This window comes from Ochotona curzoniae, unplaced genomic scaffold, assembly GCF_017591425.1.
Source record: "Ochotona curzoniae isolate NIBS_2020 unplaced genomic scaffold, NIBS_Ocur_1.0 contig_2723, whole genome shotgun sequence".
Classification (NCBI taxonomy): domain Eukaryota; kingdom Metazoa; phylum Chordata; class Mammalia; order Lagomorpha; family Ochotonidae; genus Ochotona; species Ochotona curzoniae.
In genome coordinates, this window is record NW_024465573.1 from 13,497,242 (window position 1) to 13,513,107 (window position 15,866).

At 38.6% G+C, this 15,866-nt stretch overlaps 2 protein-coding genes across 2 annotated transcripts; both read right to left on the reverse strand.

The window, feature by feature from the left end:
* Positions 1–242: 242 nt before the first annotated feature.
* Positions 243–13,059, reverse strand: LOC121153966 (caspase-13-like). The gene is made up of 7 exons (XM_040976719.1): positions 13,056–13,059; positions 12,834–12,952; positions 11,369–11,542; positions 7,165–7,399; positions 5,234–5,377; positions 3,685–3,791; positions 243–341 (listed from the first exon to the last, which is right to left on the reverse strand). The coding sequence occupies exons 1-7, from the start codon at positions 13,057–13,059 to the stop codon at positions 243–245; spliced, it is 882 nt and encodes a 293-aa protein (XP_040832653.1).
* A 1,480-nt stretch (positions 13,060–14,539) lies between these two features.
* LOC121153967 (caspase recruitment domain-containing protein 16-like) lies at positions 14,540–15,535 on the reverse strand. Its single transcript, XM_040976721.1, has 2 exons — positions 15,529–15,535; positions 14,540–14,856 (listed from the first exon to the last, which is right to left on the reverse strand). The coding sequence occupies exons 1-2, from the start codon at positions 15,533–15,535 to the stop codon at positions 14,540–14,542; spliced, it is 324 nt and encodes a 107-aa protein (XP_040832655.1).
* Between the last annotated feature and the right edge of the window lie 331 nt (positions 15,536–15,866).

A 15,866-nucleotide genomic window follows, 5' to 3' on the forward strand; every position in this document is an offset into this window, starting at 1 on the left:
CTGTGTAATATCTGAAAACAGTTGTTTCAAAATTGTTGTCAAGGTCTTAGTTTTTTTTTTATCCCAGAAAGATAGCACCAGCATTAGTCCAAAATCAAGTTGGTGATTGCAAGAAGAATGAGAGAATGAAAAAATAAACACAAAATACTGTGACATCCCATTGGGCATAACATTGCCAACTTGTCTTCTACTCTATCTCCCTGACTCATCTGTTACCAACTGGGTTAGACACTCACCAATGTTTAGTTTCCCGGGAAAAGATAAAAGAATCTGGTGAATGTTTGTCGGTCAATTGATGGCATTTGGGCTTTAACACTTGGTTTTTCAAATGATCGTTGAACCTAAAATTAAAAAGAATTTTCAGTCCTACCGATTGCACAGAAATTGAGACTGTACTGTACTATGAATAAGCATAATGATGACTGAGCTTGAAAGTTGTGGAGATGTGAAGGAAACACAACAGTGCTGAGAGGGATCTGACTTTGTGCTTATGCTTACAGTGTACCACCGACACCCATAACTCAATACCTAAATCAGAACCCAAACTGCAGCTCCCAGTAAATCTCAAGGGAATCCACGATCTCAGTATTATAAATTTAGTTGTATATTTTCCAAATTAGCATAGAAACCATAACCTGTATTACCTCAAATTGTAATTTAACTTAGAAATAAAACATTATGAGGCCAGCGCTTTGGTGCACTGGGTACAATGTCCACCTGCAATGCAGTTCATGTTTCAGCCTCTCTACTTCCAAAATCAGCTACTGCTAACGGCCTGGAAGCAGCAGATGGGTCAAACAGCCGCAGCACAGACACTAATATGCACAAGCCTGATAAAGCCCCAGGTGCCTGCCAGCGATCCGGTCCAGCACTGCTCATCGCTGCCACCTGAGAAGCGAACCAATGGATGGAAGATCTCTGTCTTTGCGTCTCTTGCCTTAAATCTGATTTCCAAAGGAAATTTTTAAATCTTTGAAAAAATAAAAAGGTTTTACAGAAGTCATCACATTAAAATAAAGGTGTGAAGTTTTTTTTAAAGCTTTGATTTTTATTGGAGAGGCAGGTCAGAATTAAGGAGAAGAGGAGTAACAAAGAGGAAAGATCTTCCATCCAGTTGTTCAGTCCCCAGATGGCCACAGTGGCTGGAGCTGAGCCTAAGCCAGGAGCCAGAGGTTTCTTCCAGGTCTTCCCCATGGGTGCAGGGTCACAAGGATGTATCTATGAAATACATGAAATTTGCTCTCTTTATATTAATATTACTAAAACATGCATGGATCTCAAACTTTTTTGCAATAAAAGAAAATTACCTTTTAATTCATACTTTTCCAAGAACATATTAAGGTACTCTTATGTGTGTATATACATATTTTTTTCCACAATTTTGTTAATTTTCATTTTGTTATTTGGGAAAATGCGATCACGTGGGGTTGCCCTTATGATTCGTTAGGATCAAAGAGTTGTTTATCCAGGAGATATTTCTTCCACTTGATTTTACCAGGACTCTACAACTTCTCTGCATGGAAAATGTGAGACTGGTTTCCCAGGCTTTCAAGCGGGCATTAGAACACCTTGAAGCTCCAGATGAATACTGTGGCATTGCTGGTTGTCATCCCTGCAGTCACCACTTTTCTCTGCTACAAGCAGTTACCTTGTAGGCATGCTAACTCAGACTGCGCTTAAATGCTTGCAGCTCTCCTGGAGCTCTCAAGGCATCTGTGCAGCTTCCCCCTTGGTGCGTATGCTGTGGACTCAGCCCCTTGTTCTTTATGCTCTCGGCTATGTCTCCTCTCCTGCTGAGTCTGCCGGCTCCTGACTCGCTTTGGCCTCCCTGGAAATTCTGCTAGCACAGCCCCACATGATTGACATCCCACTTTTCAGTGATCAGTGTCCTCCATTGCTTGAGCTCCCTGGCTGCATGTATGTTATCTGCATTTGGTCTGTGTGTTTTAGATAGGAGCATCAGTCCAGCATCTGTGAAAGCCTGTTGACCAGGGGTAGAGACAGAAATCCTGATACCTATATTTTAAGTATAAATTGTTACATCAGAATATATCAATCCTTTACCATAAGTCAACAGACACTTTTTTATACTAGTCAGGAATAAACAAAAATTGCCTTATTCTACCAAGCTTCCAGTCATTGTATAAACACACCTTACAGAATTTCTGCTTTTCCTCTTTCATTGAAACTCGTTATGATTTCTAGAAATTGAAAAGGACGCATCTGACTCCTCTGCCTTTGACTATTGCTTTTTGTTTCTAGACATCAGTCTGTGAAGGCAGAAGCTGTGTCTGTTCATTTTTATTTCATGATATATAACAGGAAGCTCTAACTATTCTTTCTAACTTAAATTTAATGTTTGAAAAATATGGAAATACAGTTAATAAGCAAAGAAACCTACATTATATGTGTACGAATTAATAAAATGTTTGCCCTCTGATCAAGCTTATAAGCAACACCTAAACTAAGAAAGATTATTAGCACCGCAATAGTCATCACTATCCCTTTATTGTTCCGATGTAGGAAAGAAACATATACTGGCTTTTATATGAGTTTCTTGTAAATATTGCTTGACTGAATCACATTGATTATAATTTATACTCAAGTTCGAAAAGAACCTGTGGAAATGTTTTACATTGATATTTTCTCATAATCTTAGTATTTAAATAAATGTTAGTCTATATCATAGATTATCATCATAGAATATAAATTCCTCATTTATCTTTGTTTTTCTTCCTTGTCCTAAAAGTTTTAATGTTTTACTACAGAGGAGTTCAGTATGTTTTAACACTGTTTGTCTATCAAAGCTTAGTACTTTGAAAATAATTAGGGCCTGGCACAGTAGTTTAGTGGCTAAATCCTTGAAGCATGCACTGGGATCCCATATGGTGCTGGTTCGTATCTTGGCTCCTCCACCTCCCGTCCAGCTCCCTGCCTGTGGCCCGGGAAAGCAGTCAAGGATGGCCCAAAGCTTTGGGACCCTGCACCTGTGTGGGAGACCCGCAGGAAGTTCCTGGATCCTGGCTTCGGATCATCTTAACCCCAGCGTTTGAGGCCATTGGATAGAGAACCAGTGGATGGAAGACATTGTTCTATCTATCTCTCCTCTCTGTATATCTGCCTTTCAAATAAAAATAGATAAATCTTAAAAAAAAATAAAGAAAGTAATTGAAAGGGTTGAAGTGCTAATGAAGGAGAAATTTAACCTTACATGTAGACCTCACAGACGAATAGGCTCCCTTGTAGGTTGTGCGGACCTGGGGAGGTAAGCTTGCTCTGAGTCAAGAAGGACAAGGGCGCTAGGGCCAGACACTAAGATAAAAATGCTGAGTAAACAGATAAAAAGTGCTGAGAAGTGTGTCAAAATGCTCTGACAGCCCGGGGCTGAGAGCTGACTCTGTTTGCTGGCTCCCATCCGCACAGAACCCTGTACATTTGCTCTATGTAAGCTTGTGACAGGCACAGTCATGCTGACCTTTGGGAGTGACTTGGCTGATGCCATGTGGGATAAACAAAGATCACTTCTTTTATCTCAAGTGGCTGTGGGCTCATTGATAGTCTTATTTTCATAACACTGTGGTGTAAAAGCTCTGCTGCCACTTTTGTAAAACCTATAAGTTGGTTATCACAGACATTCAGCTTCCACATTAAATGAATTCATGAAATGGGCAATGTGGGTCTTACCTTCATAAATATTTCTGTCAGGTGACAATCGCAAGCATAGGTTTGGACATGCTGTATGAGTTCTGTGATGAATAATGAGCCCTCTGGTTTTCTCCAGGAAACATTATCTGTGAATAAAAAACATCATCCATCTTCAGCTATAATCTTCGTGGTTTTAAGCAAAGTCAGATAGTGAACAACACTGGACAGATTTAAGCAAGTGCAGAAGATGTAGATTTGTCTATGTCCGGCTTAATGTCTAAAGAGCAATGAGATAGACTTAGATTGGATCATACAAGATGTCAGGTAAAGATTTTAGCACCACAGTTTGGGGGACAAAGTTACAGATTTACAACACTTTGATTCAGAGTAGAAGGCTGAGAAGTTTTCATTAATACGGCAAGCCATATTTATGAATGAATGTTCTTCACTTAATCTTTAAAATTTGATCAAAGCAAAGTAGTGATGGGGTTGCTATGAAACCCACAGTTGTGTAGTTCAGAAGCTTATTCTCTACCCCAAACATCAGGTCAGCTGCACACAGCACTGCATGTGCTCGCTAAGCTAACCTGGCTGCTCCAACACCCACAGTGCTCATGAGCTGGGACTCCCTCCGCTTTGTTGTCTTTGTCCTGTTTTTTCAGTATGCCTTTCCTGGGCACAAAAACCAGTAGGTTTCTGCATTTTGGATGATACAAAGTCCTAGATAATAGAGCCTGTGATTGATTTTTATTTTTTCACTCAGATTGCAGAGTCAAAAAGTTGGATTGCTCCTTAGCCAATGCTGCCAGCATTCATGCATGCAATTTATATGGTTCGTGTAACTTTAGCTCCTTTATCTGGAAAAGTGAGACAGTAAAGCCTTCTGAGCATACAGGTGATAAATATTGCATCAGAATGCAATCATATATATATATATATATATATACACACACACCTACATATATGGTATAAGTGTGTGTATATGTACATGAAAGTACTAAGATATAGTATATATTAAGTAAAGATAAGTTTTTGCCTAAATATTTTTGAGATCTTGTCTGCTTTTCACCCTGCTTAAAATTCCCAAATGTCTACTATTTTCTTTTTAAAATCACATCACTTTATATATGAAGGAATATGGAACTGATCTTACAAAACCTTTTATTATACCTAGGTTACAATTTTGCTTTGTCAAGTGCTATTCATTATTCAGTGAATGTTTAATAATATTGCACAACTGTGTTTCTTGGGCTCCAAATAAGAAAATATACTTTTTGAAAAGGCTGCATTTTCTCTCTTTTAAGACATTTCTCCGTACTAAAATAAATGATTATGTGTAGTAAATTCTTAAACCATAGTAAGTTTGTCTACTGACCCATCATGTATCAAGAACATATGGATAAATGTAGAGACAAAAGGAGATTGGGTTACCATGATGAAGCTCTGAAAGAAGATTCCAGAAACATGGATGTAATTTTAAATAGCATTTTCAAACACACTTAATTCATGTGTTTTCCAATAATTATAGTCAAAATCATGTAGGCAGGATTCATTCCCACAAACCCTAACCCACGAAACAGACACATACGTGGTGTAGAGGAGTAAAAGGCAACGAAGTCCTTCTCCACGTGAGTCTTGTGGACTCCGTCATGCTTCAGGTTCTCTGGGATCTGGGAAGGGCTGGCAATGGAGCCTGTGTGAGAGTCATTGACCCATACCTCTCCACTGTTTGCTGCAGAGGAAATACGTGATAGTCCTTATTCAATGATAATCTCATGCTGTAATCCTCTGACAACTAAACAAATAGGACACTCTTTGATGAAGTTGTCCCAGCTCTCTCTCTCTCTCTCACATACACACACACACACACACACATACACACACGATAGGCCTAACACAACTGGATCACCACTCACATCCAAAAAAATGTCATAACATAATGTCCTGAACATAAAAGATATCTATTGATCAAGAAGCAATAGTGCTAAAAGCTACTTTGACAGTGCTTTACTGAAGCAAGCAATTTCAGACTTACTGATAGACAAGCATCAGTACAAAGCCAAGGAAAGAAAGATTGGCCACCTGAAATAATGGGCCTAAGTTTCTTTAAACCACTATTTTTATTTTCTTTCATTTATTTTTGGTATTTCTTTCAAACCATTCTCTGAGTACTAATTCTATTACAGTTCAGACTAAAAAGTTCAGGAAAAGAAGCGCCACTACAGTTCTACCAGGATACAATTTACATGTAAAATTTGCCTTGTTTTGACAAACATATGCAGTCATGTAAATGGCACTGCAATCAAAATAATGAATGATCTGGCCTTTGCCCTTGAAGATGTTTAAGGTGCCATTGTCCTTGCAATTGTGACACTTTCTACATGCCACAAAATCTGAGTCATGCATTTAGTCTTTTGGCCAAATATCTATCTATCTACCTATCTCTCTAATTTTACTTATCTGGCAATATATTTAAAATTAATTTATGAACTACCATGTGAAATAGATTTCAAATTGGATTTCATGAAACTTTGACTTGTTGAAATTAAATACTTGTTTTAGTAGTTTGGTTGTTGATTTCCAACTATTTAAATGATAAAGAGAAGAGAGAAGTATGTGTGTGAAACCGCCAGGGAGACAAAGAAAGGAGAAACAGGAAGATTTAGATTTGCTGGCTCACTCCCCAAATGCCAGCAATGGCCCTGACAAGGCAAGGCTAAAGCCAAACTCCTGGAGCTTCGTCCAGCTCTCCTTCCCGAGTGTCAGGCCCAAGCCCCTGTTCCATCGTCCGTGGCTTCCGCTAACAAGCATCAGAAGCAGAATAGGCAGAACTTAAATGAGAACTCTGATATGACATGTGGTGGTCTTTTAACCTGCTATTCCAGCACACACCCCCTGAAATTGTAGTCTTTTCAGGTTACCATTTCAGCAATATAATGCTTTTTTGTTTTTTTGTTTTTATTCATTATTTTTATTGGAAAGGTGGATATACACAAGGAGGAGAGACAGAGAGGAAGATCTTCTATCTGATGGTTTACTCTCCAAGCAGCCGCAATGGCTGGAGCTGAGCCAATTCGAAGCCAGGAGCCTGGAGCCTCTGGGTCTCCTGCACCGGTGTAGGGTCCCAAAGCTTTGGCTGTCCTCGACTGCTTTCCTAGGTTACAAGCAGGGAGCCGGATGGGAAACGGCCGCTGGGATTAGAACTAGCGCCGATATGGGATCCTGGTGCGTTTAAGGCCAGGACTTTAGCCGCTATGTTATCGTGCTGGGCCCGTTTCAGCAATATAATGTAAAGATAATTTAGAATGAAGATTAGCATCATTGCCAATTACTGCTTCACTAGTGAGTGATGTTTAAGTTTTATGTCAGTTTCTTGTACTCCTAAAAGCTCTTTTTCCAATTGGTTTAATAGCACTTAAGTGAGGCCCAGGGCACTGACTCTAGGTATAAAAGACAGAGTGCATGCCTCAGCCTGCAGGATACATGCCCTTTTGATCTCTGGACATCTTGGAAACTCACCACCTCTGCAGGCCTGGACGATAATGACTTTGGGTTTGTCCTTCAGATGAGAACAGTTGAGGGTATTAAAAATCTGGAAAATGGAGTCATGAGGCAACACGTCTGGTTTTTCTTCCTGATGTTCAACTCCACAGATTCCATTTAGAATGCCATGAGACATGAACACCAAGAACGTGCTGTCTGAGGTGCGATGCTCTCTGCGGGAGGCAAAGATTTTCAGCACTTTCTCCATAGCCTGGAAGAGAGTAAGCCTTTAGACATCACGTAACAGTGTCTGTGCTTCTACTAGTGGTACTGGAAGGAATGGAAAGAGTTCTGCGCAAAGTAGCGACCCCACCACAGTGGCCAATGTGGAGTAGGCAGTAAGCACTGGGAACTGCTAGCATTTTGTCGGTCTTGCTGTGAGTGTCATAAGTAGCACAATCCCTCGGGAGGATATTTCAAAAAGTCTTGTACGCATTCTCCTTTATTGTACACCAGATTTTCCTCTGTTTGTTTTGTGGTGATGAAATGCACAAAATGTGTATCATTTTAACCATTTCTGAATGTATAATTCAATAGCAATAAGTAAGTTGAAAATGGGCTATACCACCATTCCCATTAGCAACACGTGCAGCTTTTGTATGAACTCCAACAACAACAACAATCATGTGTGTCTGTTATGCATTAATGTTTTCATATTTTGTGGTCAACATTCTGTGTTGTTCTATAAATTTTCATATTCTAAATACATCACAAAGAGAAAATCATGAAATATTTGTCCAGCTGTATCTGGATTATTTCACTAAAAATGAAGTTTAAAAGCAAATATCAAATTTTCACTCAGTTTTAAGTGTGAATCACAATCAATGAATACACCACATTTTGCTTAGCACCAAGTCTGTTGATAGGCAGTTAGCATTGCTACATTTAGTTATTTGAGAAAGTCTTTAGGAAATCCTACCCCAAAAATATGTGCTTGAGTCTTTGAGCTTAAAGCTTTTTTATACAAGCATGTTTAAAACTGGAATTAGGTGGTAAAGTATTAAACCATTTAAGAAAACACCAAATTTGATATCTTTACCGCATTATTCTGTATCCCTACCAGCAATTTACAAGGGATTTAATTTCTGCAGACTGAAGTCAACACAGCACGTGTTATTTCTCTCTCCTGCATTCTTCCTCCTCCCTCTTCCTGCCTTTCGCATCACTGCTGCCGGGAGAAGTGTGCAGTGGTGTCTCATGGTAGTTTCCTACCCATTCCCCAATGACTAATAATGGTGAGCCCCTTTCGTGTGTTGATTGGCCACTTATATCTCCTTTGATGAAATGGCTGTTCAAGTGATTTGCTTATGTTTGAACTGAATTCTTGTGAGTTTTTGCTGTTGTTTTTATGAGTTTTGAGAATCATTTGTTTATCCTGCATATTAGCTTCTTATCAGAGATAACCTGCATAACTCATTTCTTGTATGCTGTAGGTTTTGTTTTTACTTTTTAAAAAAGATTTATTTATTTTGATTGGAATGCAAATCAGATTTACATAGAAGAGAAAAAGAAAGATCTTCTGTCCACTGGTTCATTCCCAAGTGGCCACAATGGCCAGAACTGAGCCAATTCGAAGCCCGGAACCTCTTCCAGGTCTCCCACACGGGTGCAGGGTCCCATAGCTTTGGGCCGTCCTCAACTGCTTTCCTGGGCCACAGGCAGGGAGCTGGATGGGAAGTGGGACTGCCGGGATTAGAAGCGGCGCCCATATGGGATCCCAGGTGTGCAAGGCGAGGACCTTAACCACTATACCATCGCGCTGGGCCCTTGTTATTGTTTTAAAAATTTTAGTTCTTATATATTGGAGAAAACGTACAGCATTTGTTTTCCTGGGGTTGGCTTATTTCATTCAATGTGATGGGCTCCAGTGGCCTCCATTTTCACTGCCAATGGTTTGTTAAAGTTTCTTCTATTTTTCCTTTTTTTAAACATTTTTTTGAAACACAGTAACAGAGCCTGACAAAGACAGGCAGAGAAAAGACCAGGGGGTGGGGAGATTCTGCTATGTAATGGCTTACTCCCCAGGTGACCTCAACAGCCAGGGCTGGGCTAGGCTAAAACCAGGAACCCATCATTGAATTCCACCCTCCCATGTGAATGGCAGGGACTCACTGCTTTGCATCATCTTCTGCTGCCTCAGAGGTTACATTTTCAGGAAGCAGGATCAGAAACAGTAGTAAGGACTGGGGCTGGCACATTGATTTCAATCCCTCAAACCTGCCAAGGCTACAGTTCCTACTCCTGCTTAATCCTTTTTAATGTACCTGTATACCAAGCACCAGCCAAAAAGGAAGGCTGAGGTCTTCTCAAGTTCTCAACTTCTCCCATTGTTTTTCTTTTCTTTTAAAATTTATTTATTTATTTTTTATTGTAAAGTCATCATATTTACAGAGAGGAGAGACAAAGAGAAAAATTTTCATCCACTGATTCACTCCCCAAGTACCCAATGGCGGAAACTAATCTGATCCAGTGCCAGGAGCCAGAAGCTTCGTCTGGGTTCCCTAAGTGTGTGTAGGGTCCTAAGGCTTTGGACTATCCACTGCTTTCCAGGCCACATGCATTGAGCTGTATGGGAAATAAAGCAGTGGGGGAAATGAACCAGAGACTGCAAGGTGAGGATTTAGCCACTAGGCTACCACACTGGACCACTCAAGTCTTTTTTGAGCTTTAGCATGTGTGTTGGCCTGCTAAATTCCACTCTGCTGTCAACATGTTTGAATAGCTGAAAAAAAAATTGCAGCTCATTTTAATGTTTTGGGAACTTTTTCATTGAGTGAGGCTTGAAACAAAGGCATCCGTTGATCAAAATCGGCCATCCACAGTCCAAATTTGGGAGATAAAATACCTTTGCCCATTATTGCTAAAACAAGATAGACTGTAATTGCAGTTAGCCACATCCACAGCTTCCTGTTACAGGTTTGGCTGAAGGATGGATAACAACCAAAATCAACTGTAATTTACTAATATATATGTTTTGTGGAGCTGAAAGCATTTGTTGATATCCTCATTTCCGAACTAGTCCCTTCCTTGTTTATACACAATATAAATTGTGTATTTCAGAGGTGTGGATTCCTTATGCTTATGACTGTCATATTCCTTAATGTCACTTTCGTATGTCTTTGTTTCCTTTTTTCATTTTTACTTCCCTACGTCTATTTCAAGCCCTGTCTTTCCTGTTTTGTTGATCAATGGATTATACCAATTTTGTTTTCTTGTCAACCATGCATGTATGATTTGACCAGTAAGTAATACTGGTAGGAACTATAGTGGAGAAAAATGAAGAGGATAAGGATGCATTAGTTCTTCCTTTTCTAGTAAGTTATTGTTAAAGACCTCCAGTGGATGCTAACACCCTGAAGTATCAAAGAGTATGTGTATAAACTACATTTTCTTTACAAAAAAAGGGTTACAATATAATATTCTGAAAAAAAAAGGAATTAAACAGTTTGGTTTAAATTTTTTAAATGCATATATTTGAAAAGATGTCAAAAAGTTTATGAAGTGCCTATTAAAAATTTATACATGAATTATAAATTTTACACCAAAGTAAATTGATGTTTCAATTTCACTTTCCATGTGTTTTTTGAAATTCTGTCATATGCACTTATAAAGTTTAAGATATACTTTGGATTTTGAAGAGATTAATAATAATCACAAATAATAAATTAGAATTATTATAGGTTACTAGACAGCAAATGGTAAGGTTACTAGACAGCAAATGCTGCAAAGCATGGAATTTTGTTTGAGGGATTACCACACCCCTTTATATTGCCAAAATTCTGTCTGTGACTATGTCCTCATTAACTGCAATGCTTCTTGGGTAAAAACCTTCTATAGCATTCTACTCATTGATCAAAATGTGTGTATACATATATGTATGCATACTGCATGAAATGACAAATTGTGGCTTAAAATTAACCCTACATACATGCAAATATGAGTGCATTTATGTCTATAAATGTCTATAGCTACATGCATATATAAATATATATATATATATATTTATATGTGTGTGTATCTACCAGTCAAAAGAGATATAGGCACTTATAGAAACTAGCTTTAACCTTATTCATTTCAAAGTTGAATAAAATAAGTACCAGATAAATTAAATTCATGTCTCCTAAAGTCAATCCTTTGTTAGAGATTATAGTCATGTGCTGCACAAGGGAGGGGCACTTACTGTGGCTGTGAGATTCTCTTTCACTTCCACTGTGTAGTCTAGGGCCTCAAGCAGACCTTTCATCCCCAGGATGTCATGGATGGACCCATTGCGTCTTGGAAGATAGTCAAACTCTGTGTTGCAGAGGATGAGGGCTAGGCGAGTGCGGTCTTGTTTCTCTCTTATTGGATAGATCTACAAAATAAAGACAAGTGAAATGCATTGGAAGAAGAATAATTGAATCACATTATTTCTCACTGTTTACAGCATAATTAGCCATCCTTTCAATAAATGAATAAACATTAGATTGTTTCACAGACTGACTAGAAAAGCAAAACCTCACAATGATGTGTAACAGATACGGGTTATTTTGTGAATGACCTTGTAGAGTGAACTAGAGTACTCCTCTTTCTTCTTCTTTCCTTCCATTTATTCAAACCTTCTCTAATATCTAAGACCAATCCCCAATTCCCTAAACATTCAATACATTCCCCACCTACTTTAGTCCATGCAAATTATGACTAAGCCTTTGTTCCACTTACCATAACTGTATTACAATATACGTTTATATATGTCTATACACATCCATATACATAACAACAATATCTAATGTAGCGTAACATCAGTAGTGGGGCTGGCATGGTGGTTCAAGTGGTGAAGTCTCTATCTACAAGTGCTGGCATTCCATATGTGTGCTGGTTGGCCCAGTTACTCCATTTCAATCCAGCTCTCTATGGCCTGGGAAAGCAGCAGAAGATGCCTCAAGTCCTTGGGAATGTTCAACTACATGGTTGACCCAGAAGACACTCCTGGCTTAGAATCAGCTCAGCTGTGAACATTGCTGCCATTTAGGAAGCAAATCAGTGGATGGAAGATGTTTTTCCCATGTTTCCATTTCTCTGTAAAATCTGCCTTTCCAGTAAAGAACAGTAAATCTTTTAAAAAAATTAACAATTTATTATCTCATTTTAAATTTTTCTTCTTATACCTTGAAACTATCTGCCAGAAAAGATACCATCGTTCTCAGGTCCCCTTTGCATTTTGTGTGTATGGAACTTTAAAGAGATCTATCGATCTATTCTGAAAGGCAGGGTGACAGAGAGGGTGAACGTAGTTTGATAGATAGATAGATAGATACGTAGATTAAAAAGGTGGATACATGCATACATACATACGACATCTTCCATTCTCTCGTTTCTACTCCAAAAGGTTGCAGCAGCCAATACTTGACTGGATAAATTTAGGATTCCTGAATTCCATCTAGAGGTCCTTCATGGATGGCAGGAGTCTAACTGTCAACTTCTGCTGTTTTCCCAGCAGGGAACTACATTACATTGGAAGTGCAGCGGCTTAGACTGGAACCTATATGCAGTGTGTGGTACTGATGTTCCAAGGATGGTTTAACCTGCTTGCCACAATGCCAGCCCCTGCGTATACAATCTTATCACTTCAATTTATCACCCAATCTGTTTATTAACTCTCTCACCCTTCCAGCTGCTGTTTTGCATTTTTCCAGGAACTTTTCACGAGGACAAAGTTTGATCAGGCCTGCAGTTTCTGCAGATGGTGTGTCTTTTTCTCTAGCATCGTTTTTTGCAAGGATTTCTTAAAAAAAAAAAAACAGCAGCATAACAAGAGTTGTGGTAGCTGGTATACTGGTTGGGTTCCATCCTTTTATAACCTTGGTACACATCAGAGCAAGCAGTACTCATTCTCTTGGAGGGTAAAAGTGATCTTTGTAAGAACATATCTCAGCTGTTTAAGAATTGTGAGTTGGTCTGATGTGAGGTTAATAGAGACAAATTGTGATCAGCTTGAGAAAGATACCTGCTTAATATGCAGAAATAAGTGTATTATTCTGTCATGAATTCTAGAAGAAAAAGAAACATATAATTAAACTCAAACAAACTACCTCAATTCTAGGAGATCAGTAAGCATGTTTGTTAAATTAAATGTCTAATTCATAAGGGTAGCATGGCTATCCTTTAGAACAACTAACATGGATTACAGTTTTGTATAAGCAATGCCCTTTTATGTCTTTCAATTTACAACACAAATGCTTGGGCTGTGTTTCTCCTCTAATAAGGTAAAATGACAACAGAAGACTAAATCAATGAACAACCCATTCCTAAAATAACAAGATCAAATTACCATGTTTGTATTAACCCTGAATGTAAACTGCTTAAGCTCATCAAGCAAATGTCATAGATTAGTAGACTGAATTAAAAAATAACACCCATCTATTTTTTGCCTACCGGAGACACATTTCACCAATAAAGATCAACGGAAACTGTATCATGGATATTGTTTTTTTTGTTAGTTTCATCTCTTCAAAACACCTTCTGATTAAATTCTTCAGTGATTTGTAGATCATAGAGTAGCATTATTTTCAAGAAGGTTCTTGATTTTCTTTTTCATTTCTTCAACAACACATTAGTCATTCAGTAGCATGTTATTTAACTTCATGGTGTTGTTAATTTCTTTGTTTTTTTCTCTTCCTGTTTGTTTTGTGGCTTTTCATTTGAGGGGATATACAGTAACTGTGTAATGGAAACTGTATTTTAGAGGTAGACACATGGACAGAGAAATGAAAAAGTGTGTATAAAGTAAAGAAATAAATGGGAGGGAAAGGAAGATGTTTTCTAACTGAGTCACAAGAACCATCATGAACCAAAAGGTCCTAATGTCAAAAGCAGTATAGTTGTTTATACCCTACTTGCCAGAAGAGATTAGAATGGTCTTCCAACTTATGAAATAATGAAATATGACTGAATTTTAATCCTCAAATAGAAATAGGGTTTAAAAAACAAGGGTATGATATAATGCAGTCAGAACATGAAGCAGGTATCCGGGAGAACTGTGGAGGAGCAATACAGATGAGAACTGGATTGATCAGGTCGGTGTGACTGGAAGCCTGACCGTGATGACGTGTCAGAGGAAAGAGGTGCTGACTCATTTATTATTTGGAAAACAAATAAGAAAATAGAAGCAAGATATAAGGACAAGTGCAGAGAAACACTAAATGGCGTTGACAAGATGACTATCTTAATAACATATTGTAGATTTGAACTATTCTAATAAAAAATAGTATGCACAGTAACAGCTATTATGTCTTCTGAGTTAATCATTCTGTGATGAGTTTAGTAGCCAAAATGTTATATCATCATCCATAAATTCCTACCATTTGCCAAACTAAGTCTTAATCACTGCTAATATTATTTTTGAGAAATTAGGAATCTTACCTGAAGAAAATCCCAACTTATTAGCAAGGTTGGAATCTCTCTGGCACATGTGGTCAATAAATATTTGACAGGCATGAGAACCTTTGCAAATCACGGAATCAATCAAGTCACGAGCCTTGGCTATGGTGGTAATATTTTCTTTTTTCACCTTTTCAATCTCCTCTTGGTTCAGCACTTTTTCTTGTAATACATCATCCAGCAAGTTGTGAAGTGTGTCCTCAGATACAGAGTCAACAAAGAATTTCCTGTTTTCCTTTAATCTCCTATCTGTAGGAAACAAAATAACTTTGAAACTGATATTCAACATAGGAAATATGATTATGTCACTGCAATAGCTGGGGCTCTGTGTTTTCTTTATTTCCTCTTCATTGGTCAGCTGTTGTGAAAAAAAAAATGCTGCTTCTATTGTAACCTTTTGAGGTCAAAGACATCTGCCTCAAAGTTTCTATCAAGCAAAATCTCAACAAACCATTCTTCCGCTGCTTCGTGATTTGCCAAGTAGTGTCCAAAGAGACCTACCTGTACTACCGCTTTGATGGCCGTGTCCACAGAAATCAAAGGCAATTCCGATCCTGTCATTTTCATCCCTCTAACTTAGGGGCAATAGCCCATGCAGTTCTCCTAAGCATATTCCGAATCTCAGTCATGTTTAGAGATTTAAGTATTCAGTTCACAAACTTCAAAAGAAAGAGTCAGATATCGTCTTGGAACGATAATCTTTGAAACGCCAGGCCAACCGGTCCTGTGGCTCTGAAGCTCCCCTCCCAGGAGGCTTCCAGCACAGATCCCGGGAGAAAGCAGAGCAGGGCGTCAGGCCCTTTTGTTTTTCTCTAGCTAAACATGGCTCACACAAATGATCTGGAGTTCAGTAGACAGAATGACCCAACACATGCATTTGAGCCACTATCATTCTCTGAAATATATCTTCTAGAAACTTACCAGCCATGGCTGCCGCAGCTCTGTTCTTATAAGGCAGGGGAAAAAATCCTGACAGCAAACAAGCTCTTCCTGTCAGGTGAGGTACAACGCAGGTCAGGCTTGTTCATGTATGTGCAAGCCTGCTTTGCGTGACAGCCTCCTTTTTCATCTCCCAGGATTCTTTTTCATAAAAGTGTGAGGGAGTAAAATTCAACATCATCTTGCTAAGCTTAAAATTAAATCAGTTTTATGTGTTACTAAACCTTCAAGCTTATCGTCTCCAGCTCACATCCTTAGAGGACTTCCCACCAGAGGTAGACCTGTTGTCTGAAAGATCCTTTTCATGTTAACAGACAGAC

Bases quoted from the DNA above. Each gene is read 5' to 3' on its own strand.
- LOC121153966 (XM_040976719.1), bottom strand. The intron at 3,792-5,233 runs GTATGTGTCTGT...TTTTATTCACAG, and splicing joins CTTTTACTCCTCTACACCAC to ATAATGTTTCCTGGAGAAAA. The intron at 342-3,684 runs GTAAGACCCACA...TTTTAATTTTAG, and splicing joins TGACAGAAATATTTATGAAG to GTTCAACGATCATTTGAAAA.